Consider the following 25,522-nt stretch of genomic DNA (forward strand, 5'->3'; position numbering starts at 1 on the left):
ACGAGAAAGCCTCTCACGTGAGATTATTATATGTACACTTTTAGAAACTAGAATAAACACAACAGATTTCCCTTTCGCCAAGAAATGCAAATAATACGAAGTGCCTGTATTTTGACAACGTTATTGGCATGACCCCCAACATGTCAACATGTGCAGCAACCATCTGACGTCTGAAGATTTTCCATTTATTCTTTGAACACATCATTTCTTGCTGCCACAATGTTATTTAGACCTAAAATACTTGGGCTTTTTCTTCATCCAATAAACAGGATCACATTACGACAGGTCAGTGTAAAGAAGCAATGTTCCTGTGTAGAATATCCAATATTTTGCAGAGAACATCTAACCAAGCCTAGTCAAATGTGTTGTCCTTAACTAAACTTCGTTAGTAGTGAACTACTACATGGTATGCCCACGCACCTTTCTATGCGTTTTTATTCGAAATATTGCTATCATAACTGTACTTTAGGTGTCCACAGCCAGAAGCTTTGGAGAAAAGGTCATTCCACCGGTATCATCACCACCCTCATCATCCAAACTCACAGTGCAGCAGGCTCTGGACAAGTGGACAGTGTGTTTCCAAGTGGCAGGAGTCTCTGAATCTGTCCTGTCAAGTCAGCACATTGTCTCTCATGTACTAGGGCACAAAACGGTAAGTCTACAAGTCAGGTGTTGAGTATATTTCTTTTCAGTGAGTAGCAGCACATTGAAATTTACAGCTAGCCATGCCACACATTTAAGGTAAGCGTACCCATTAAGCCCACCAAAATCTAAATTGCTTTATTTTTCAATCATCTTCACACAATTTTTTTGTGAAATGATTTCTTAAATAGTAAGATTTACCTCTCTTCTCAATGTTTATCACTGAATTGATGAATATTTCAAAGTACAATATGAAGATTTTTTACGAGAAAAGTGAAAAGTCTGAATGGGCTTAAATGGTACCTTTAGTACCATTTAAGCCCACTTGTTATTTCTCTATCAAAATACCTGGTGAGGTGTGTGAGTTGAGTTTAAACAGTGTAGCCTACATGGCATAAATGGTTTCAGATCAAAATATTCTCCCAAAATGTAAGATTTGCTAAAAAATAATGCATAAAACCTAATTAAACATTACAGCATCTCTTACTTCATATACTTCATAAAATTCTTCATCCAAACAGAGAAATTTATTTTTTCTTATTGATTATTGTTAGTTCATTACATTACGCCTTTTTGACCTACTACTTCAGATTGTACAGCACTTTTTATGTCCCTCAAAGGCATTTTTCATTAGCATGCCAACTTGCATGCATTTCAATGGGGTGTACCATTTAAGCCCACCTTGTACCCATTAAGCCCGCCTATACAAAAAGCTATTTTATGGAAATAATCAACTCCACAAAAACATTTCATGATGCATTTCTTTAAAGATCAATGCCAAACAAACTGGAATATGCTTAGAATTCATACCTAACCACCTTAAGTCTTACGGTAGAGTAAGATAAAGATGGTGTGTGGTTGTATCAAGAGAATATCGGCGTTTGCTCGCTCATAAAACACATCTTTCCATTTGAAGGGAAATGCTATAATTTAGTAAAACACTGCATGTATATATATAAAAATCATTACATTTACCTCTTAGTTCACTAAATATGAAAGTATTTTCAAAATATTTTACTTAAACTAGCTGAAATGCTATGATTTCTGACATGTCCCAAAACAGCAAAGTTTTGAGGCAACTTCTTGTCAGTAGTCCTGAGACTGGGTTCACTTGGATGGGGATAACTCGACGATAAAAAATGTGATTTGTTTGCAATAAAAAACATTTTGTCAGTTACTAAACCCTTTAATTGGATAGGGTGATGAACAACAAAATTCACCTTTTCCCTTTCTTTAAATTAACCTCAAAGTTGAAAGTCGGCTTAAAGGGTACATGGGCTTAATGGGTACGCTTACCCTTACTGTTCGGTAAGAGTGTGTGTGTCTGCTTGCCCCCACAGCTGAACAGCTTGAGTAGGAAGGGGCTTAGCAGAGTCCTGTCCCAACCACAGGTTGAGAGGATATGGAAACTGTGTCATAAGCGTCTAACCCGGTAGGCCTACTCACTCTCACATAACATTGTAATAACCGAGGCTCTTCATATCTACAGTGTTTCATGGCAAACCCCTCCCCCCAACACACACACACACACACACACACACACACACACACACACACACACACACACACACACACACACACACACACACACACACACACACACACACACACACACACACGCCTACGGATCATGTAATGTGTGCTACTGTGCTTGGCTATTTTGAAATGAGCTGCCTGAAATGCAATTATACTTGCCATGACTAGATGCCTTGTGAAGTACCTACTTGATTGATGATAATTAATATGGGAGTGGTGTGCTGTAGGATGCCAGTACAGTATGTGATTGAGGAGTGGGACTTCAGAGACCTGACCCTGAAGATGAAACCACCTGTCTTCATACCACGCCCTGAGACCGAGGTAGGCAATATACACTCACCATCCACTTTAATGGTGGTTACACCTTGCAAGTGCTGGGTTGGACCCCTTAAAGCGATGGTTCGGAGTAGAATCACCCTAATGCCATTTGAACCGTGACACCCATCCACCTTTACACCCGAAGTGTTTTCTGCCGCAGGCTTACATCAACAGAGTTGCCGTGTTATTCGATGTTTATTCCGGATAGCTTGACTCAAGCGCATATGGATCCTGGGCACCGTCTCCAAACTTTCCCCACAAAAATAACATGTCATGACACCAAACTTCTACAGTATAACAAATGTGGTTTGTACTCACAAAAAGATGAATTTGAAACTTTGTACATAGTCCAGGAGTTTATTAGTAACAACACACGAGACGATTAGCTTTTCTGCTGCTAAACATCCGTCGACGTCACTTCCTCCAGCTGGGACTGTTCACTTATTGTAAGGTTTGTGTTTTAGTCCACAGCCAGGATATATGCACGAGTGTGGCATCGTCTTCTATTTATTAAACGTGGTAAAATTTAAATCCGAAGTGGTTAATTTCTAGTTGTAGCGCAAGCTGTCTTTTTGAGTTTTCCGCCTTCCGGACTCACGTGTATTTGTTTCTATCAACAAAGTCCCAGCTGGAGGAAGTGACGTCGACGGATGTTTAGCAGCAGAAAAGCTAATCGTCTCGTGTGTTGTTACTAATAAACTCCTGGACTATGTACAAAGTTTCAAATTCATCTTTTTGTGAGTACAAACCACATTTGTTATACTGTAGAAGTTTGGTGTCATGACATGTTATTTTTGTGGGGAAAGTTTGGAGACGGTGCCCAGGATCCATATGCGCTTGAGTCAAGCTATCCGGAATAAACATCGAATAACACGGCAACTCTGTTGATGTAAGCCTGCGGCAGAAAACACTTCGGGTGTAAAGGTGGATGGGTGTCACGGTTCAAATGGCATTAGGGTGATTCTACTCCGAACCATCGCTTTAAGCCCGCAGAACTGCCTTAAGTGCCTGCAATAACACTCAGGTAGGCTGTGGCATTTCAACAAAGTTCAATTGGTACAAAGGGGCCCAAAGTGTGCCAAGAAAATACCCCTACACCATCATACCACCAGCCTGAACTGTTGATACAAAAGGCAGATGGGTTAATGCAGGGCTGATAGTATTCAGGCTCCATGCCTGATTTCAGGCTTGACAGAGTTTGCAAAAATAAAAACATTGATAATAATTAGCCATTAGGTTATTCTTATCTCAGAAAGTGTTACTGGTTCAGGGTTTTCTTCTATCAGGCTTGAATAATGGTCATACACAGGCTATTAAATGTTGGAATTATGTGTCAAAATAGGCCAACGTTACGTCACTATGCAGTATCTTGTCGTCGTCATTAGAGCAGGGAAAAAAGTTCAGGCTGAGGATTTTTTTTCACTATCACCCCTGTTAATGTCTTCATGTTGCTGACATCAAATTCTGACCATACCATCCGAGTATCGCATCAGAAATCAAGACTCATCTTACCAGGCAACTTTTTTCAATCTTCTATTGCTTAATTTTGGTGAGCCTGTGCTAATTCTAGCCTTGTGTTATTGTTCTTAGCTGACAGGAGTGGCATCCGGTGTGGTATTCTGGTGCTGTAGCCCATCTGTCTAAAGGGTTGATGTGTTGTGCATCGATGACATTATGCATACCTTAGTTGAAATGAGTGGTTATTTGAGTTACTCTTGGCTTTGTATCAACTCAAACAAGTCTGGCCATTTGCCTCTGACATCTGCCATCAACAAGGCATTTTCGGCCACAGAACTGCCGCTCATTTGATATTTTCCTTTTATTTTGGACCATTCTCTCCAAACCCTAGAGATGAGTAAATCTGTGAATATCCCAGTAGATCAGCAGTTTCTAAAATAGTCAAACCAAGCCCACCTGGCACTAACAACCAAGCTGTGTTCAAAATTGACTGGAATCACTTTCTTCCCCAATGTGATACTTGGTTCAAACTGCATTAGATTGTCTTGACCTTGTCTACATGCCTAAATGCATTGAGTTGCCGCAATGCGATTGATTGATCATGAATTTGCATCAATGAGCCATTGGAAAAGTGTGCCTAATAAAGTGGCCGGTGAGTGTACGTGTATATTTGGTATAATGTGCCTCACTCGGAGTTTATAGGCGATACAGAGAGTCTTTCTCTTGTTCACCATTTTCAGGAGCTGGTGGGCCTGGTTCTGGCTGATCTAGAAGAGAGCAGAGTTGGCAGCAGATGTCCAGACTCCCATGTGCATTTCCTGGAGGTGGGATGTGGCTCAGGTGCTATATCGCTGAGTCTGCTGCACAGCCACACACAGGTAATTTCATAGGACGTGCAGTCATTCCTCTCCATTACATAGAGACGGAAATCAGAATGTAAGCTAATGCTTAAAAAAAGACGGAAAGAGCAGAGGCACTCTGAGATTCATATTTTTTTAAGCCCTGATCCTAATGAAGGTCAATATGGTCGCAACATCTAGGCCAATATGTTTTAGATAGATTTAACATGGAGATATTGAAGCCTTTTTTAATATATTTTTTCCTAAATCCCAGAGTGCCTGTCACTTATCTTTCCTTCTTTTTTTTTTGACTTCACTCGTTACAGAGGAGCACCTGAGTAGCATTGTTTGCACAGTCTCCTGAGCGCTCTAAACCCCTTTGTGTCTATCATAATCTAATACTAATGTTGGCTGTTTGTGGTTAAGTGTAAAGTAGTGTGAACTGTAAAATAAGTCAAAAGTGACAGAGTTTTGTACGTTTTGATTGCACAGGTGCTCAGAATGTCAAGTGGTCAGAGAAAGATGTTCTGCATTGTTGAGTTTGCAAAACAAATTTGCTTTATCACATTTCAGCGTGCTCAACATGAATCTGTCTCTTCCTCTCTCATTCTAAGAACAGTTGGAGGTGGTTTCTACACTTGCACTAACCTTGATTAGCTAGTATAGAGCCCGCCCATACATCCTGTAACACTGCCTGAAGCGAGCTACATCTGCCCTGCCATAGACTTACTACAAGGATACAAGGAGTTTTTATTTGTCACATGCATAGAATTGCAAAGCAAAATGTGAAGTGAAATTTGAGCATTTATCTAATGATACTACGTATACTACACCACATACTGTAGGCCTACATACTGCGTCTCTATACTCACAGTATACAATATGTCTAGTTTGTATGATCTGTGCCTTTCAAAGTTCCCTGAGGTAGGCGACTGAGAACAATCAAGCTTTTACCACAAGTGGGTCATGAGCAGTATACTACTATATGTCACACTATCATTGACTTTTAATTCAATGACCCAGCTACAATCCGACTTCCAATGTGTATCACTTTGCATACAGAACTGGTCTGAGGGGTTGTAGAGTCATCCTGTTTATTTTCTCTTTTCTCTATTTTCTATTCTCATTGTGTGCATACACAGTACAATCTCAAAAAACATACAATCAACATGTCATGATTGGATATCCACCTTTTAATAATATTTGCGTCTTCCGTTATTTACCGTCTGTATGTACAGTGTTTGGTTCTGATTCTTTTATGTAATGTAATTGGCTTTTGTAGTATAATGCCCCTCTGTCTGGCTTTAAGATCAGGGGGATGGCTGTGGATCAGAGTGCAGAGGCTGTGGCTCTAACCAAGGAGAATGCCCAAAGGTACGCATAGACTTTAACTCACAGAACAGAAATCGAAAACAATGTATCTTAATATTAATGCAATTACTGAAGTTTGTGGGTGAAATAACATGTAACTTTTCTCATTTGCAGTCTGGGTCTACACGATCGACTGACAGTCAATCAAGCGGACGTGATTAAAGGTAAGGAAGAGCTATCAGTAAGTAACTGTCATGCTACTTTTGAGTGCAAGAGAAATATCATTCCAAAATGTAAACAAAATCCTGCCTGCCATCCATTCCACATCCATCTACAGTATATCTCACAGCGCGAAAGGCAGATTGGTACTCTAGAATTGTCCACCAGGTGGCACAAGTGTGCTGCTCCCTAACCACTACCGCACGGTCTCTGCTCAACCAGTACAGTTCAGACAAACAAAGGGGGAAGTTTTAGGGTGTTTTGATACACTGACTGTGACCCAGCAGTCATTGGCCTTTCTAGCTGTGTTTTTGACGCAGCAAGAAAAACACCTCGTTGACCCTGTGGGGCTCGGGTAGAGACATGACTTGTGTGCCTAGGCATTGGAGAGAGGCCTTGTGATAGCAAGTGTCTTGTCAGTAGAGCCATATAAGGCAAGCAGGGTCATGTTGTGTAATGATTTGCCACTCTTCTGAGAAGTGGCACTCCTATTGATAGTCAGCTGTGTAGGCTGCATCAGAATAGCCCCATACATCTGTCGTCTAGCCTACTACAACATGATATGATGTGGCCAGACAGGACAGCAACCTGGAAACAGCATTCTGGACATCTGGGATAGTGGAACACAATGAAAGGAATGATTTGGTCTGACACTGTAATTGGTCATTGGAATCTAAGGGGTGGGCGTTTACTGGTGCTGTGGACTTGGCTTTTTTTATTTGAATAACCAATTTCATGGAAAAAATGAATGTGCATAAGCAAAAGAGAAGAGCACTTTCAAACATACAAGCTTAGTTAAATTAAGTACTTATTCTAGAAAATGAATTTGAATTTTGAATTTAAAAAAAGCTTGAAAAAAATGTTTCAAAGCTATGAAAACTACGTAGGATGGAAGTAAAATCCATATAATAATTAACAGAAAGCATCAAGAAACAGTTTGAGTCTGAAATTGGAAACCGCCAACATTCAAAAGTCTAAGTATTTTTTATGTCCTTTGGAAGTAGACGCTGAAAGCGGCTTCAACACTCACATTTCAACACCTTTCTGACAGCAGGTTTCACCAACAGATCTGCTGTGATCTAAGGCCCCCGGTTACTGTAAATTACAGCTGATACTGTACAGCTTAAACACATCCCATAGGTTAGGGGTTCCCAACCTATTCCAGTTTTGGGGCCCAACACACATTTTCACAAATGTTTGGGGCCCATCTGACCCAATAAAAGATACAACTCAAATAAATAGTCAACGGCAGCACACAAACAAATGTTATTTTAATTTTTAGAAAATTATTTCAAGTTTAGGGCCCACAGTTTGAGATTTACTGCTGTAGGTAATTGGGTCCAGTATAATTTTGATGGATGTGCGTGCTTGAGGCAATAGACTTACAAAACACAACTTGTACAACTTACACACCATTCATAGAAGCGCACAGTTCACATAGTGGTCATGTTAAAGTAGAGGAAACCACACTCTCAAGCTGTACAGTGTTCCCATAATTTATTTCAAGCATGTTCATCGCGGACACATTTTGGCTTAAATGTAGAAAAAAAGCAGCAAAAAGATTGTGCCCAGAGTAGGCATTACAACTATGCTCCCTGTAAGTAAGTACACCATTATTTTGCTGCACTAGCCTATCTGCACATGCGCACCACCCAAGGCTGCACAATCCGGATTCGTGGAGCAATGTCTCCCTTCGTTTCGCTAAAAGCTGATCTGTTAGTGTTGTTCGCTAAAAGCCAATCTTTAAGATTTATTTTATTCAGGTAGCCGATGCTACATGGCATTTTTTGTGGTTTATACACCACATAATGTTATACATGTGGGAAATACTCGTAATATTATATAATGGTGCCGGTGGCAGGCCTAAGGAAAATTGTCATTTTCTAAGTTAGCCTAAAGATTAAAGGGACACTGTGTGAGATTTTTAGTTGTTTATTTCCAGAATTCATGCTGCCCATTCACTAATGTTACCTTTTTCATGAATACTTACCACCACCATCAAATTCTAAGTATTCATTATGACAGGAAAAATTGAACTTTTCATACATGAAAAGGGGGATCTTCTCCATGGTCCGCCATTTTGAATGTCCAGAAATACCCATTTTTAGCTGCAAAAATGACTGTGCTTGGGACATACTAGAAAATATTAGTTTATTACTTAGTAAACTTTGATGAAAAGATCAAATTTGGCGATGGGCAGCCCAGTTTCAATTACCAACATAGTTGCAGTACCTTTTTTGACCATTTCCTGCACAGTGTCCCTTTAACGAGACACTGACGTGGCCATCTGTCAAAGATGGCAGGGGCCTATTGATCAGAAATGAAGTGCGTTTTGTCAGCGTCTTGACAAATAGTCTACAATTCACAATAAAGATGGAATTAATCATAGACTTTCAGGGTCCTTAGGCTACAGGTAGCGAATCGAAGGGCTACAATGCTCCACGTCCGCATCGTGCAGCCTTGGGTGGTGCGGATGTGCAGATAGGATAGTGCAGAAAAATAATGGTGTACTTACACTCCCCATTGCACCTACCAGTATACTGCTCATTCCCAAATGTATTTTTTTCATGTACATTTACCAAGAAAGAAACTAATATTTACTGGTCTAACTAAAGTAAAGTAGAATTTGCAGCTGAAAAAAGTCCATTACTGGAAATTCAAAATGGCGGACGCAAAGAAGATCCACCTTTTTCACATATAAAAAGTGTAATTTTCCCTGTCATAATTAATATGAAGAAATTCATGGTAGGGGAAAAAAACATGATTCAAATTTAGTGGGCAGCAGTGGGCAGGTAAACTACTAAAAAAAATGCAAACTCTACCACAGTTACACCCAAAATCACTTTTTTATTCTGGCAGTTGAGTACGCCTATCCATTTCAACGTAGGGTCGATCCATGTTTCTAGTCTTCAGACTGTCAGCAATAGACTTAGATTTAGGTGACTGTTGCTTTTGTCTGTTTATCTTCTATTCAGGATTATCCTTGGAAGTTTTACCAGGACTCTTTATCTAGTTTTTCTTTTTCTGTTTTTTTTTGTCCTCAGATCTCTGCATGTGATTCCATCTTAAAAAGTTTTGTTTTGTATAGAAAAACATCTGCTTTACACAAAAACTTAAAAAAAACCCTGTGTTTATTTACCTACAATTATTTCTTGGGTTGAATTCAGAGACCTAATTTGAACAAAATTGTCAAAAAAAGAAAACAAAGTAGATAAAGTGCTGCTAAAGTGCTTGTTAATACAAGTATTTGGGTTAGCCACATGATGTCCATGACCACGTCCTCCTCCCACAGTTGAGTTCTGGCCTCCTCATCCCTCACTGTCATTAGCCCCAGTGTGAAACCTCATCTGTGGTTTCAAGCGAATGCCGGCTGACTTCTGGGACTTGGAGACTACGGAGAAAAACCTCCCAATGAATCCTTGCAGTGCACTGGAATTCATTCATTAGAAATAGCACTTGACAAACACCAATATACACCCTAATGTACATAGTACACATTACACAGATACTTGGAAATTCAAAGGTGTCACTGGGGGAAAAAAGCGTGAAGGGTAAGAGCTGTTTCTGTTCCCTTGGCCACAGATGCGGAGTGGCTTATGGGGAGTTGTGGGCGTGTGGAGGTGCTAGTCAGTAACCCTCCATACCTCTTCACTGAGGACTTGGAGTCACTGGAGCCGGAGATCCACAGGTACCTAACGGGGCCACAGCAGGGACACTCCTTTTGTCCCTGGACACTCCTTTTTTCTTTCCACATCTAGAAGTAAACAACCGAAGCAAGCAAACAAACAAACATCGGTTGACACAAAGGGCCAAATTCCCACACTGACTTTATCCCTCCCCCCTTATTCACACACGAACTGAATATTGAGAACAGATCTATTTTAACTTGTTATTTTTCTGTACTTAACAGTCAACAAATATAATTCATGACTCAAAAATCAATGTAACAAGATTCACTAATTTACTATACACATGTGTGAGCAATGAATCAGTGCCCAAACCAATTACGCTTCTTTTTCCAAGAAAGAAAAATGACTTCAGTCAGAATGGCATCTTGAGTATTTATTTCCAGTATATACACTGATGTGTGCGTGCTTGTGTGTGTGTGTGTGTGTGTGTGTATGTGTCTCTGTGTGTGTGTGTGTGTGTGTGTGTGTGTGTGTGTGTGTGTGTGTGTGTGTGTGTGTGTGTGTGTGTGTGTGTGTGTGTGTGTGTGTGTGTGTGTGTGTGTGTGTGTGTCTCCACAGCTGCGTGGCTTTCTGACGGAAGTTCTGATTGAGTGTGTGCGTCTGCTTACTACAGGTATGAGGACCGTGCGGCGTTGGATGGAGGGAGGCAGGGGATGTGTGTCATAGAGCAGATTCTCACTCTGGCCCCCAGCCTGTTGGCTGACTGCGGGTAAGGCCTGCTCCATTAGGGGTTCTCCTCTTCTGTGGGTGTGTGCACTCTATACGTACGTGTTGTCTCGGTATGACTTGGATGCTACTCCCACCTGCATTCCTGTGTGTGTGTGTGTGTGTGTGTGTGTGTGTGTGTGTGTGTGTGTGTGTGTGTGTGTGTGTGTGTGTGTGTGTGTGTGTGTGTGTGTGTGTGTGTGTGTGTGTGTGTGTGTGTGTGTGTGTGTGTGTGTGTGTGTGTGTGTGTGTGTGTGTGTAGGGCCGCTGAAAGCTTTGGCCAGGCCTGGGACAAAGCCATCTAAATGTTTTTAAAAGGTTCTACACCATAGCGGGATATACGTACAGTAGGGCGAGTTTGGACATTCCAGTTTCCAACTCCACAAAAAGAAGGCAGAAAGACTCGGAAAAAAAAGGGTGTAAGATAGTATAAGTTCTATGAAACAGCTTCCTTGGCGGAGGTCGGCACTCTCTGAGTGCATTTAGAGTTCACATTGTTTTTAGTAGTCAACAAAACTTTTGTCTTGCCAAAATCTGCCCTTTCTGTGCTTATTAAAGGATTAATCTTTCTTCAGTGCAACAATTTTATTTTTGCACATAAAACTTCATTTAGGAGCGTTGTAGCTTGTAGCTAGACCTCTGAAGCCAATGCCTGAATTGAAAGTCAGATCCAACAACATGGATAGTTGACAAAATGTATGTCAGGGGCTGTATGACCACGGCTCCTTCTCCTTCTCCAAACCTATGCTGCTTTGATGGTGAGTAAACAGGACACGTCTAATCCCATTTAGGCCTCCTCCCCAGTGGCGGCGGCAACAGCACCTAATCAGATGGCTTAACAACTACCAGACTCTCCACAAACCATTTCAAGGAATCTCTCCCAGTAATTCCAGGCATCACACTTCTCTCCCATGCAGCTGCACTGTAGCACTTTGGTTTTTTCCCCCTTCATTCTTCCCTCCTCCCTCCTCCACCTCTTCTACCTCCTCCACCTCCTTAAGTCGTTTGTTCTGACATATACATTTCAAAGTAGCGCTTTTCATTTCTCCTCTGAGAAATGGGAATCCAAATCAAAGTGACGCTTAATGCTGCATTCTCATTGATTTATTGTTCCACTTGACATTTTGTTATTTTGATTCAGCTCTCTGCGTGATTATGTAAGCCGTTCTCTGAAAATGATACTGTAAATTGAGTAAACATATGGTTTGTATTAGGCTATTAACGACTCACAATGCACTAAAGAGTGGATTAAAAATGGTGTAACAAGATGACAACATAACCACAAATGCAAAACAAAAGAATCTTCTTACACTGAATGGACTTCAAAATCCTTAGCTCACAGTATTCCGTAGAAATAGGTCCTCAAGATATTTTATAATGGATTCCAGGAACAGCGCTGTTTTGTTCAACCAGCGTCTGGCTTGAAGGCTTCGATTCCGTGAAGGCTTTTGTATTTAGTCTAACGCCGCGTGGTGAATGGTAGCCCTTGTAACCATGATAAGCTCAAGGTTTTCACGTAAAAATATTGAGTAAATAGTAGAGAGAAGAGAGAAGTCCATACAATGTGACAATGTCCATTTAAAATGGTTGAGAAGATTCTCATTCATCCAGTTCATGTTTTCCAAAGGGTCTAATTGAAAACAACTGAATTTCTAAGAAGAAGAAGTCCAGTGGCATGCAGTTGAACTCTTTGAATGTCTGTAAAAATGATTTAGTAAATAAAGACCAAGTGCTGCTAGCTGCCTCCGCATGCACAGGCTAACCCCAGTCCATGTTTTAGTCAACAATGCAGGGTTGAGTGATATACAGGCTATGAAAGGTTGACTGATGACCAGCTTTTAGAGGGTGTGTGAAGAAGTGAATTTAGAGGGTTTGTGAAGAAGTGAATAAAGAAGAGCAATGTTAATGGTGCCACAAACTATTCTTTTGTTGGCATATTATTTGGGATTTGTAAGCCTTTATTTCAAAGTTCAAAGTTCTTTATTAGCCATTTGTGCATGGACTAGTTGTCCAGGCACATGGGAACTATTGTGCAGGCCCTCTGAGTCAATAAATAGTGTTAAATAGAAAAAGGAAAAAGACGAAAGACATTTTTAAAAAGTGATTAAAAATCAAAAGATTCAAACATGTTCTATGTTATGTTCTTCTTTGCCATTAGTCTGATTGTAGCTGGGTAGAAGCTGTTAAAAAAACAGTTCAGTGTGACAATAATAGTGAAGCGATGACAGGAAAGGATTGGGATATGACCTCTGGGTAGTATCAGACCTGGTCCCCAGAGAAGCAGTACAGTGCCTTCGCCTTTTGAGCCACGTCCAAGGCCACTATTCCTGATTGGATGTTGTGCAATACGAGAAATAGGCTAGACATTTGATTATTTCAGCAGTTTGGTTTGTTCAGTTCAGTTCAGTCAGTTTGGTTTTCAACTTTGGGCCCACTTGAAATTTTCACAAATGTTCTGGGCCCTCCTCTGAACCAATAAACAATAAAACTCAAATAAATACTCAGAAGCAACACACACACACAAATAGTATTTAGATTTTTAGAAAATGATTACAAGGCCCACTTGGAATACCTTCAGGACCCACCAGTGGGCCCCGGCACACAGGTTGAGAATCTCTGGGTTAGTTAATGAAATCTACAGGTAAAAGGACAAGGGTGTCTTGATATTTAAGATTACCTGGATAGCCAAAATTCAAAATAAACAGTCTTGGTCTTGCCTTAAACTCAGCTACAAAAGCGGAGCACTGGCAGTTCGTTTTGCCGCCACATCATTTGCAGCCGTTGTTTTGGAGCCACATAATTAGAGAGCAACATTTCTGGGTTAAAAAAATATGTTTAACGCCCAACAACCAACTGGCATTGAACGTTAATCTCGAGCCTTTTAACTGTGGGCCTGTCCTGCTGTCTGCTGTGGAAAGAGACTATCTATCCTACCTCTGGCAAGTCAATAGTGTCCTCAGCTGAGAGTGGGAAGGGGTTATCTGTGGCAAGCTAACACTGTCCACTTAATGCCAAGAAGGCTACTTCCTAGAAGCCACTGCACATGACTGCAGCCATTCCACGTATCTGCACTCATTTCTTTGCTTGAGTTTACAAAAAGTAAATACACAGAAAAGAGAGTATATTAATGTTTACCACATCAATGTGAAAAAATCTTTATAGACAGACATGCACACATACACAGGCACACACACACACACAGGCACGCACCGACACACACACACACACACACACACACACACACACACACACACTGTCACAAAGTCTATTCCTTGTACTCTCGGCAGCCCTCTGCCGTTTTACCAAGCAAAGAGGAGGCTCCCTCTTGACAGTTATAGGTTCTGAATAATTGTCGTAAACAACTCAAAGACGTCGCCTTCCAGGAAATCACTAGAGAAGTAACGTCGGAAGAATGGCTAGAATGGCGGGCTGGAGAGTTTGTGCTTTTTGGTTGCACGCAGGAGAAGGCAGAGGAGGGGATCGTTTCAGCAATAGCCAACTCTATTGTCTATTCTTGTTAAAGTTAAACTGGTGTTGCATAACATTGGGCCTTGCAGAGACATGGAAATTAACATAATTGCATAATGTATGGCAGTGGTCTCCAAATGGCGACCCGTGGGCCAAAACAGGCCCAGGCATGGCAAGCATTTGGCCCGCCATGAGGTTGGAACAAATGAAAACATAGATGCGTGCTATCTTTGGCCATACAGTCGGGCGATTTGTTTGGCCCTCAGCCTCATTTGTGTGAAACAATTTGGCCCTTGGGGGAAAACAATTGGAGACCACTGGTGTATGGTGTATGTTTCATCATATACAGTGAGAAAACGCCATTTCATTTGTTATCCTACACATCAAGACTCCATTTAATCTCTATTCTATACCTTACGATTGCTTTAGGCATTGTATACAATTGGTGGCTGTATAAGACTGATTGATTGGCTGATTGATTAGGACCCAGTGTCATTGATCTAAATGCAATTTATGCTCTATTGCTCCATTCAGGCGAGTCTATCTGGAGGTGGACCCTCGTCACCCAGAGCTAATCCAGATGCAGCTGAGGGACAACAGGCTGTGGGGATTAGACTATGTGGCCACACACAAGGACTTCACTAACAGGTAAGGGGAGGCTACTACTCCCTCTCTGTTCTCAATAGTGAGTAAAAGTGAAAACGATGCAGGGCCAACTGTGGCGTGGCACACTAGCCCCTCCCCCACATATGGGCTTGCATGACCCGGGTTCGAGTCCGGCCTGGGTCATTTCCCAATCCTCCTTACCCGTCTCTCCCGCTCATATCCTGTCTCCTCTCACACGCTCATGTCATCATAAAGGCCCAAAAAGCCCCCAAAATACAATTTAAAAATGAAAATGGGTTGGCCTCCAATTATTTTTGTGTGTGTGTGTGAGATCAACATTCTTTTCATTTATTTTGTTGTTAATATTTCAACAGTACAAACAGATAGACACCACCAGAGTATGTCCATTAAAATGAGAATGCAAGCATTCCAACATTCCCATTGGCTGTGGCGGCTGTCGCCGAACCATATCATAGCTCATTTGCATAATATTGGCTGGAGTTCAACTGCAAACTGACGCTCGAGTCGCGCAAATCGTCTCTGGTCACCCGCATTGCTTTTGTCTCTTCTGTCGCCCGTGACTCAATACATAGTCAATTACTTCCGTCGCTGGACTCGCTCATGACGTGCTTGGTCTATTAGTGCCTTGACTCTCGACAGAGCCTTGTGAATTTCTGCTCAGCTTCATAAGGTCTCATACGTAGATCTAGAAGACCTTCGGATTCGCCCTGCTCCCCAACAGAAATGCAGAAGAACCGATCAGGATCATGGGATTTTCATAGATGTGATGAAGTCAACATTTTAACGCAGTGGAGAAGGAAAAAAAACAAGTCAAACACAATCAGCAATGATGGCTGCTCACATGGACTCACTCGTCGACATTGATTCTGTAATTTTAACTTTATTTTTGAATCTGTGAGTCATTAAAACATCAGCTCATTGCAAGGATTTTTGATAATACCACGCCTTCGGAGACCTACGCCTATGACCTAGCTCTAGATGGATGTTCGTTGCGAGTCAGGTTGGCTACCGTACGTTAAAGGTGAACTGTGTAATATTTTTAGTAGTTTATTTCCAGAATTCATGTTGCCCATTCACAAATGTTACCTTTTTAACAAATCCTTACCACACTACCATCAAATTTTAAGTATTCATTATGACAGGGAAAATTGCACTTTTCATACATGGGGGGGGATCTTCTCCTTGGTACACCATTTTAAATTTCCAGAAATAGACATTTTTAGCTGCAAAACTTACTATACTTCGGTCATGCTAGTAAGTATTAGTTTATTATTCAGTAAATATTCATGAAAAGAAGCAGCATAGTTGCAAAACGTACCCTGGACACCATCCTAAACAGTGCACTTTTAAGCAACAAAATAGTTAAAGGGACTCTATGTAGGATTAAAAGTTTAATTAATCACTGTATCGAGTCAGCAAATGCTTATTTGGGTCACCAGCAAATGAACAATGACTCTCGCAACCACTGCCACGGTCCACTGTCAGAAAACCCAAACCCCAGATGTAATTTTTGTGAGAGCAGTCCGCTACAAGTGTCGTGGGAAACCCTTCTCATACGAAAAATCACTTTACATACCATACTCAGATTTGTATCAACTGCTGGCATTCCGTGATGAAAAACATTCTCTCAGCGAGTTTATTTAAACAGCATTTTTCATGACTGTGTACATTTTGAGACAGGCATACCACAGGCACCGCGCAAGCTACATCATCCTACATGGTGCCCCTTTAAATTATTTACTTTATGTTAATATTTTACTGCTATTTAAACTCTAACTTTACTTTATAAATCATCTTTGTTAAATGCACTCAGTGAAACCCCTTTGTGGAAGTCCATACCCCTAAATAAACAAGTGAGTTCTCAAATTAAAGACATTTTGGATTTTTTCTGAACATGTTGAATTTACTTGATTGTCTTTGTCTCTGTGTGTGTGTATAAATGGTATGTACTGTATGTTTCTGTACATCTTTATCTTACCATTTCACTGTATGGGACAACACAACCCCTTGAATCCTTGCAACGGGAGGTAGAACGGGATCTAGTAACGGGATCTAGTAACGGGATCTAGTAACGGCAGGTAGAATGCTGCATGTTCTGACATGAGTCACCCTCAGGAGTGCCCACCCTACACATCCATAATATGCATCGTCATCTTCTACTCCCACAGGCCACGTTTCTGCATTCTACAAAGACGACCAGGCAATGGCTGATCCAGTGAGAGAGAGAGAGAGATAAAGAGCACAGGCTCGAAGCAAGCTGGATGAAGAGGACTGAAGCAGAGAGGCGAGTGAGACCAGAGAGATATGGGATGCCTGGCTTAGCCAGGCGCGTTGGGGTGGGTGTTTTTTGCCCTTGGAGGAATTCTGTGTGGCTGGCCTCGGTCCAGAATGCAAATGCACTCCCAAGGACTTTCGTGAAGTGTCTCTCACACACAGCACGTACATACAGTATGTGCGTACAGTACGTACGTTCAGTGAAAGGTTGGCCATTTGCTTTCCTGGAGTGCAGAAGCTGCCTTCAAATACATGAAGCCCACTTAACTTCCTCCATTTGGGTCAGGGTGCTGTTCTCTTCATGCATGCACAGGTTTTCATTTGGTTTAGTTTGTTTTCAAAATGGACGTTATTCACATGGCTGGATATTTCTGTATATTGTGCATATTGAGCAGTGTGTGTGTAAACACACGTGTGTGTGTGTGTGTGTGTGTGTGTGTGTGTGTGTGTGTGTGTGTGTGTGTGTGTGTGTGTGTGTGTGTGTGTGTGTGTGTGTGTGTGTGTGTGTGTGTGTGTGTGTGTGTGTGTGTGTGTGTGTATGTCAGAGAGCACTAGGCTGTGGGTAATTACTGCAGCCCTTTCTCAGAACTGTCCCTCTCAGTATAGTACCTCTCTCGCTCCCGGGAAGCATAACACTCTTTCTGCGAAGCAGCTGGCAAGCTGCCGCCCATCGGCTCCATGGCCTGAATACACAAATGCAGCCATTCCCAGTATATAATAATGGATATCCCTGTACGGCCATTCCTGGTATACAATGAATACTGCCGTGTTTATGCTCAAAACACCTCCTCACCCTCATGTTGTTCTCTTGTTTGCCGTTAAAAAAAAATTGCATCAGTGTTGTGAATAAGTCCTTCCCTTGTTTAATTTTTGTCTACATTTTGTCTACATTTTTAGTACTGACTTACCGGTTTGATTTCTTTATTTGTTAGTCTTACAATTGTCCGAGTGGCATAGTGCATGAAATCATACCAATTATCATGATCCTGGAACTCTTTATCGAGGAATTCTTTGCCTGAAGCAAAAAGAACAAAATGTTTTGAATTCTAGCAACAAAAAGCCTGGACATCACATTTTCATTTTTTTGGCCTGGTTCCTTGGAGGTGGATTTAGGATTTCCCTTGGTCAAAAACAAAACTTCAATGTACGTAAATCTCCTTTGAAAATGGCCTTGATCTCAGGATTTATCTTTGAGCCCACAATTCTAACAGCAATTGCAATGGTTTGTTACTTTTTTGTTTTTTTTTTGTTTTTGTTACTTTACTTTTAGTTACTTTTTTCATGAGTACAAAACACTGCTGCTGCCCTGATAACAATGCACGGTTATATAAGGAAATGCCCACCCCATACAACACCTGGATTTCCCCAGTGCCTGGAGGAGAATGAATAAAGCTTGCTTAACAAGAAGTGAACGGGGATACAAAATAATGTAGCTGTACAGTACCCATGGCTGTATTCTTAATAGCTGAGTTCAATAGAAATCATTACGATTGGAAAACCCGAACTAGGGCATCTTATCAACTAACAACTAACAACTAACAACTCTGCTCTGGCACATATGTACTTTCAGCTGCTCTATGTCAGCTGTTAGCCTGCCTTTATAAACTCCTATATTTACTTTGATGAATATAACCAACTTTCTATGGTCAATATCCACTTAAATGTGTATGAAAACGATTGGAAATCTTAAGCACATAAAGTATATATATATAGCTCGGGACTGAGCAGGCGGCGTCTCAGTACCTGACATTGTACAGTAATTCTGAGAAAAGTGAATCACACCTCGTTGTAATGCAGAGTATGTAACCTGCAACCAGAAACCAATGTACATCAGCACTGACTCGCTGCAAATCTCGCTGCCTAGGCTTGATTCATACAGTAACTTTGTTACATACATTTAAGTGTGCTCCATCTATCTATCTGAATTTCAATGAAAGCTTCAAAATACATCAAATTATAGTACTGTTTTTACATCAATTGTATGGTCTGTCTTTATTTATTTATTTAATGTGTCTGTAGAGACAAACCTGCATTATATGTCTTGGTGTCTGTGTCCAATCTTCATGAATCATCTTTTTTTCTGTTATGTCTTTGTTTAAAGGGGAAGCATAAAAAAGGAAGCCATTTTCTCCTGTTTTTGGAGTTCATGTATTACCAGAACGTCATTGAGATATTCTTAAACCATTTATTTATCATTTTTTTAAAAACACAATGACTTGATTCTATAAATATATACAAACAATCCACATAGTGGCAATTATTGTTCTAAAAAAATGGACCTCCATCCTTTTGGATCCACAGAAATATGTAATTGTCTTTTTTGGAGGAGGAGGAGGAGGGAAAAGTACCTCAGTGTTATCTGAAGTTATACCTCCCCCAAGGGAGTGCACTGTATGAGGTATAGCTCCACAAGTTCAATCAGTCCCTATTATGCCTGTGCATCTCTCCACACACAACATGTTCCGCCTTGTTCCGTTCAAAGGCCATCACATTTCAAGGAGGACACTCCCAGTCTGTATCTGTTCCCCTTCTGTTTTTTTGTTCTTTTCTTTGTCTCTGCATTGTCCTGGTCTCATGTCTGGCAGGAAAACCTCCGTCTCTTGTCACCACATCTTGGGTGACGTCACCTGCGAGGTCTCCATTGGCAGTGCACTATGCACCATTCGTGCCACCACAGTGGCCTCAATCCAACAACAATCCTTTGTGCCCATCACTAGGCCCGTTTCCTTGGGTGTTTGGAGGGCAGGTCAGAGCCGGAAGGGGTAGTCCTGGAGGTAGCGTATTAGAGGTCCAGGCAGGGGCAGCTGTGCAGTGCTGCTGCTGATGCTGCTGCTGCTGCTGCTGGTGCTGTCGATGTGTTTGTTGATGGTGAGGCGTGTGAGGTGCTGGAGACTGGGGAAGGACTGCGGCCTGCACAGGGGCCTCCTCAGCTTCAGTAGTACACCATTGTCCCTTCCGTCGGGCAAAGCGGGAGAGCTCTCCCCCTCCGCCACCACCTTCCCCGTCCTCTGCTGCTCCTTGTCCCCGTCCTTGGCCTTGTTGTTGTGCCCCTGCTCCTCGTTGCCAGTGTCCCGCTGTGTCTGTCTGTCCTCGGTAGAGGGAGTAGGAGGGGTGGTGGTGTTGGTGTCGCGGCCCGACGACACGTAGTGCTGCACCAGGCTGGGCACGTCGGGGAAGGAGAGGAGGCGCGGCCGGGCCGGCGAGCTGGAGTCCAGCCGGAAGCGGCCGCAGCTGTACTCGATGCGCACGTTGGTGGGGCCCCGCTTTGTCCGCACGGACAGCGTCAGCATGTAGAGGGGGTGGCTGCTGTCCCGGACCAGGAATGTGCCCTCCGATGCGGCCTGTAGTACCGCCTGGGCATCACTGGCTGTCATGCCACCCCAGTACCAGCCTGTCAATGGCACAACACAGGAACTGTTACACTACTAGTCTTTTTTACCGCGTTTATACTGCTACAAGTATAGTACATTACACCATTTTCCACAGGGGGGATTGGTATTGGGCTTAATCACTGCAGTTCATGCTACTTTAGTTTTACTTTACTTCATACATTATATTTGAGGGGTAGTACTGCTAGAAACATGCTGTGGTGTCCATGGTGTACTGCTGAGGCGTTTGCAAATCATTACCTGAGGTTTCGAGGTAGCAGAAGGTGCTTGCTATGGCCCGGAGGTCTTTCCGAGGGTCCCACTGCGGAGGGGCGCTGTGGAGACAGCTTGGAGTCGACATCCCCAGCGGTACCACCGTGGGTGTGTCTGGAAGTATCGGTCTTGGGCTAAAAGAGTGGAGAAAACTGTTCAGAAACTATGCTTTTGTAAAGATTGTATTAGGAATCAAATGAAGGATTTAATTTAGAGTCTGCCCTCTTTAAGAATCACTGAAAACCGGGCGCGTATTACAGAACAATACAGAACCTGTATTTATGCGTTGGGTAGCCTATCATTAAACTGCATCATGTACTTTTCGACAGCAGTCAGCTAGTTTAAGACGATAATTTTACATAAGCAGAAAATGTGCCCTGCCACCAGGGAAGTCGGCGCGTTACACAAGGTCAACGCCTAAAGAACATAGGCTATCGCGCTCCCGTTGCGCACCGGTTCTAATAAAGCCTTTACGCGCTACTTTCTATTATTACTATTTACTGAATATGGAATTAGAGTGGTATTTGGCACTGGAAAGCTGTTCGTTTTGTCTAGGTGTGCAACGCAGTTAAAGCCGGGGCATTGCGTGGAATTTATTTTAATTGGTTTAATAGCCTATAATAAATGTATGACTTTAGGGTTTCAAGTTAAACTTACCTTTGGACGCAAAGAATCATAATGAGGAAGAAAGCTGTTGAATCACAAGAGCACCTCAAGTATTCCTCGAAGCAGACTCGTTGTTCCCCTGGTTTGGAATTAATGTAAACTATAACGGATATAGTCTTTACAGGCAAACGCAGATCACCGTAACCCGAATAGGAAGTATTGGTCGAAATGGTCCAAACAAGAAACTAAAAGATGTTTGAAAAAAGAACGACTTCGGTGTTGTGTCTCCGGCGAATGTCTGAGTACTGTGGCGAGCTCAGTTGACAGCGCTGTTAAACAAGGGTGCTTCAAGTGGCTTTGTGGATTTGGCTTGTCTAATTCAGCTTTGTTCTTAGAAGTGTTTTCTGAGAATCGCTCGATGACGCCACTGGCTCCGCTGACGCTTCATAAGTGCAGCCAACACCGCCGGTGCGAGCGCCTAACTTACATGTCGGTCCATTGGTGAATCGTGTTTATTTCACATTTTTGTGATACAGTCGTAATATACATGTACATTTTAACACGAGAATTTGTGATGGGCACGGATGAAAAGGCCCTACTGTCCCGTTCACCGTCCCAGTGGATCAGTACACGGCACAACGATTCCAAGAAGCGCACTTTCCAGGAAAGCGTGGGAGCGACAACCTATCAGAGGCGAGCTGTTTGCAACTCCGCCTCCAGAGCTAGATCAGCTTGTTATGGGGGCTAGAGCTCTAACCAGAGTTCCGGGTATCGACGATGGCTCCTGGAAATATGGTGTGGGGAAAACAATAAACGGCCAGCATCAATTAGCTTCGTGGCAGTGAATAGTTGTTTTAGATGGCCCGTGTGTCGGTGTCACCATTTCCAATATAGGGATGCAAATTAGAAGAATGTTCTTTTGGCTTTCAAATGTGTGGACTGTAAAGGAAAAGCAAGCCGAAGTAATGATGTAGGCCTATGGCATATCTCTGCTGTGATGTTGAATATTGTCTTACTTCATGACATCACACATAGCCTTTTAATTCTACATAGGCCTAATGGCGAAGAAGATTTTTCATGGCCTCTCCCCCTTTCGCCCTTTCTTTCGTTCTTTCTTGTTTCTTTCCCCCTTCCTTTCTTTCTTTCTTTTTTCTTTCTTTTTACTTCTTCTGCTCCTCCTCTTTCCGCGGACTTTCTAGGAATAGTAAGTGGGCTTTGACGTTAACTTTCCAGGAATATTTGGGGGAATGCTTCCAGGTCCCCCATTTATTTATTTATTTACTTTTAGCCAGCCTACTTTGGGTACGAGTGAATGAGTTCACTCAGACTCTGTGAAATATGCCTAACCGAAAATCTACACTGCCATCATCTGGTGTGAAATGATATTTCACTTATGCTATCAAACAAACCCATGGTACCAGACCTGGGCTATTCAAATGGAGGCCTTGGGGCCAAATGCGGCCCTTGGGTGGCAATGTTCTGGCCCCCATAAGGTCAGAACAAAATGAAAACAAATATGTGTGCTATCTGTGACTGCATAATTTGTGATCACTAACATTTCAGGTTGGGGATTTCACTACTATCGATAAGAAATAGATAAACAAATATCTGTTCTGTCTGGAAAACCTGCTTGTTTTGCACCCTTACCCCAGACTCCATGCTGCTGGCAATTCTGTGTTCGACCCCTCCATCTCAGGGAATTTGAAAAACTGGCCCTAGGTGACTTTCAATTGAATAGTCCTGCCATAGACTAAATTACAGTTTTTCCTCCATTGGTTTTGCTAATTTCTCAAAACATTATCAACAACAATTATGAACAAATCCCCAAACTAACTTGAAATTTTCCACAACAGAATAGCATTTCTCATTGCTTTCATCAAATTTCAAATGCTTTGTACATATCAGATGATTAGTTTATTTATTAAGAGGTGTTCTTTTTTTCAAATACTTCTACTTGTAACAGGATAGTCCTACATCCAGTCAGCACAGCAAATAGGGTGAAGTGAAGTAGGGGTGTAAATAATATTTGATATGTATCGACTATCGATGCATCGATCTTACAGCCGACGACCGAATCATATCGTATCGTATCATGGGGCATTCTTGAGAAATCGTATCATCATGGAAACTGTGATTTAAACCCCTAATGTAAAGAATGCACGTCACTATGATCAGCCTTCAGTTATAGGTAGTCACTAGACCTCCCATGGCAGTGAAATACATTGGCTGCCGCTAAGGGCATCTAGATTTCTTGGCCATTGCAGAGGCAGAGGAGGATGCGAAAAATGTTGCCCAATAGCTTTGGTGGAAGTATTTACAGACTTCCTCTGTGTCGCAACCTTAGCGGAGCTGGTGCATCTGTACTCAGGGTGCTCTAGAATTACACACCCCAACTCAACGGGTCAAAAGTCAAAGCTTGACCATCACTTTGTTTGAAAGTAGGGCAAGCGTGAGAAATGCGTGACACTACTGGTAAGCCTTCTACAAGTGTCAAGGGTCCAATTCATTGATGGTCAGGTTACGGACCTTGTATGTTATTGGCTCTGCTTTTTTGTCACATTGCAGGAAGGGGTCAGTGGCCCCGAACATCATGTCTGTAATTTTTGTTTTAAAAAAGGAGCAAAAATACCTGGTTGACACCAAACATATTTGCCCTTATTTTTACTTTGGTCTGGTTGCCAGGGAGAGAATCAGTGAGTGTTTCAGTGGGCCATTGTGCAGTCAGACGCTTTTGAAACCTGAACGTTTCAGTACATTCAAAGCATGTTAAGCTGCATCCGGTGGCATAGGCAGACTACAGCGTATGCAGAATTATTGGCTAAACGAGATTTCTGACAATATAGTCCATTCTATGCATATTTTCCAACACATATAGACATTTCAGAGTTTCTTAGATCTCTTTTGTGTCCCATTTTAAGCACACCTGATACAGGGTGTTGGGCTCCTTAGATCACACCCTCTCTTTTTTTAAATGTGCATGACCTGGAATGCTTAAATCCAATACGTTTTCATTTTCATACAGTTCAAAAATATGCACAAAAAAGACGATATGGTAAAAAGAACTTGTCATCGTGTATATCTGCTTTGTCTGAAAACGAAGTAGTCTGGCATCAGTGAAAAAGGCGACCTAATCAAGGCACCAACGAGAGGCTGTTTTTTGCCGGATTTTTTTTTTAAAAAGACACCTTTGTTTGCACCTTTTGTTTACAAAGAAATGTAGATTTTTTTCCTCCAAAAAAGTGAGCACCTGAAAAAAAATATTTTTTAAAACTTCAGCTTTGCATTTGCATGTAAACAGAGGAAAATGGAGACTTAAGAGTGGCTTTCTCCATCCCTCGACACTGCCACCTAGTGTAAGACTTATTTATGACTGCTCTCAACAAAATATCTATGGGATTCTCCGACGGTGTGGGAACAAAGTTATTCTGGAAGAAGGAGGAAGGAAAATATCCATTTATCAAAATGCCTGGCTATGTGTAAGTAGCATCTGATAGGAGGCAGACATGAGACTCTTTTGATGTTTATGATCAAGCAAAGGTATTGGAACAGTAGAATGGCTGTGACCATGCGTCAATGGGTTGTGTGCATGCACTTTCTTCTTTCATCACCTTTAAAGATTTCAGGTGTGATGTGATCTGCGGGGAAGGACAGTACTGTGCTGTGTGTTTTTATTTCCGGTGCTCACAACAGCCTGAAGGTGTTGTGTGTTAACCATATCCAAGTGCTAGCAACTTGCTGTGGCAGACTATGCGGCACTTCTTGCATTTTTGACATTCCTTTATGTAGGATGGTGGCCAGAGTGGGTATTGCAACTATGCTGCTCATTGAAACTGTGGTGTTTACTGCAAAATATGATCTTTTTCATGAATATTTATTAATAATAAACTAATATTTTATGTATGAAAAGCGTAATTTTCAGTCATAATGTATTGTTGATTGATGATTGTGGTATATATTCATGAAAAACACAATATTTGTGAATGGGCAGCATAAATTGTGGAAATTAACTTATAAAAAACGACATACTCTACCTTTAAGCCTGTGCAGTTATTTGGACTTTGTCATTTACTGTTGTGTGGTGTGGCAGGTCATAATGATCACATATTCCAGTCCTCCAAATTACAAGATCTAATTGATTCACGTGATTTCTCTAATCAATTTATTGACCTTGCTGCAGAGTTTGGCTGGG

The 25,522-nt window shown here is 41.8% G+C and overlaps 2 protein-coding genes across 2 annotated transcripts; one reads left to right on the forward strand and one right to left on the reverse strand.

Moving 5' to 3' along the window:
* Positions 1-180: 180 nt before the first annotated feature.
* On the forward strand, positions 181-17,528 carry hemk1 (HemK methyltransferase family member 1). The gene is made up of 11 exons (XM_063215461.1): positions 181-285; positions 470-652; positions 1,983-2,074; positions 2,406-2,499; positions 4,695-4,832; positions 6,103-6,167; positions 6,279-6,328; positions 9,906-10,011; positions 10,626-10,721; positions 14,720-14,833; positions 16,981-17,528. The coding sequence occupies exons 1-11, from the start codon at positions 220-222 to the stop codon at positions 17,021-17,023; spliced, it is 1,047 nt and encodes a 348-aa protein (XP_063071531.1). The 5' UTR covers positions 181-219; the 3' UTR covers positions 17,024-17,528.
* Positions 17,529-19,257: 1,729 nt separating this feature from the next.
* Positions 19,258-22,177, reverse strand: cish (cytokine inducible SH2-containing protein). The gene is made up of 3 exons (XM_063215462.1): positions 21,385-22,177; positions 20,716-20,861; positions 19,258-20,477 (listed from the first exon to the last, which is right to left on the reverse strand). The coding sequence occupies exons 1-3, from the start codon at positions 21,402-21,404 to the stop codon at positions 19,834-19,836; spliced, it is 810 nt and encodes a 269-aa protein (XP_063071532.1). The 5' UTR covers positions 21,405-22,177; the 3' UTR covers positions 19,258-19,833.
* Between the last annotated feature and the right edge of the window lie 3,345 nt (positions 22,178-25,522).

The sequence above is a fragment of the Engraulis encrasicolus genome, chromosome 14 (genome assembly GCF_034702125.1).
Source record: "Engraulis encrasicolus isolate BLACKSEA-1 chromosome 14, IST_EnEncr_1.0, whole genome shotgun sequence".
Classification (NCBI taxonomy): Eukaryota; Metazoa; Chordata; class Actinopteri; order Clupeiformes; family Engraulidae; genus Engraulis; species Engraulis encrasicolus.

Bases quoted from the DNA above. Each gene is read 5' to 3' on its own strand.
- hemk1 (XM_063215461.1), top strand. From the start codon at position 220: ATGTTATTTAGACCTAAAATACTTGGGCTTTTTCTTCATCCAATAAAC. The intron at 2,075-2,405 runs GTAGGCCTACTC...GGTGTGCTGTAG, and splicing joins TGTCATAAGCGTCTAACCCG to GATGCCAGTACAGTATGTGA. The intron at 4,833-6,102 runs GTAATTTCATAG...TCTGGCTTTAAG, and splicing joins TGCTGCACAGCCACACACAG to ATCAGGGGGATGGCTGTGGA.
- cish (XM_063215462.1), bottom strand. From the start codon at position 21,404: ATGATTCTTTGCGTCCAAAG. The intron at 20,862-21,384 runs GTAAGTTTAACT...CCACTCTTTTAG, and splicing joins ATGATTCTTTGCGTCCAAAG to CCCAAGACCGATACTTCCAG. The intron at 20,478-20,715 runs GTAATGATTTGC...TGCCATTGACAG, and splicing joins CTGCTACCTCGAAACCTCAG to GCTGGTACTGGGGTGGCATG.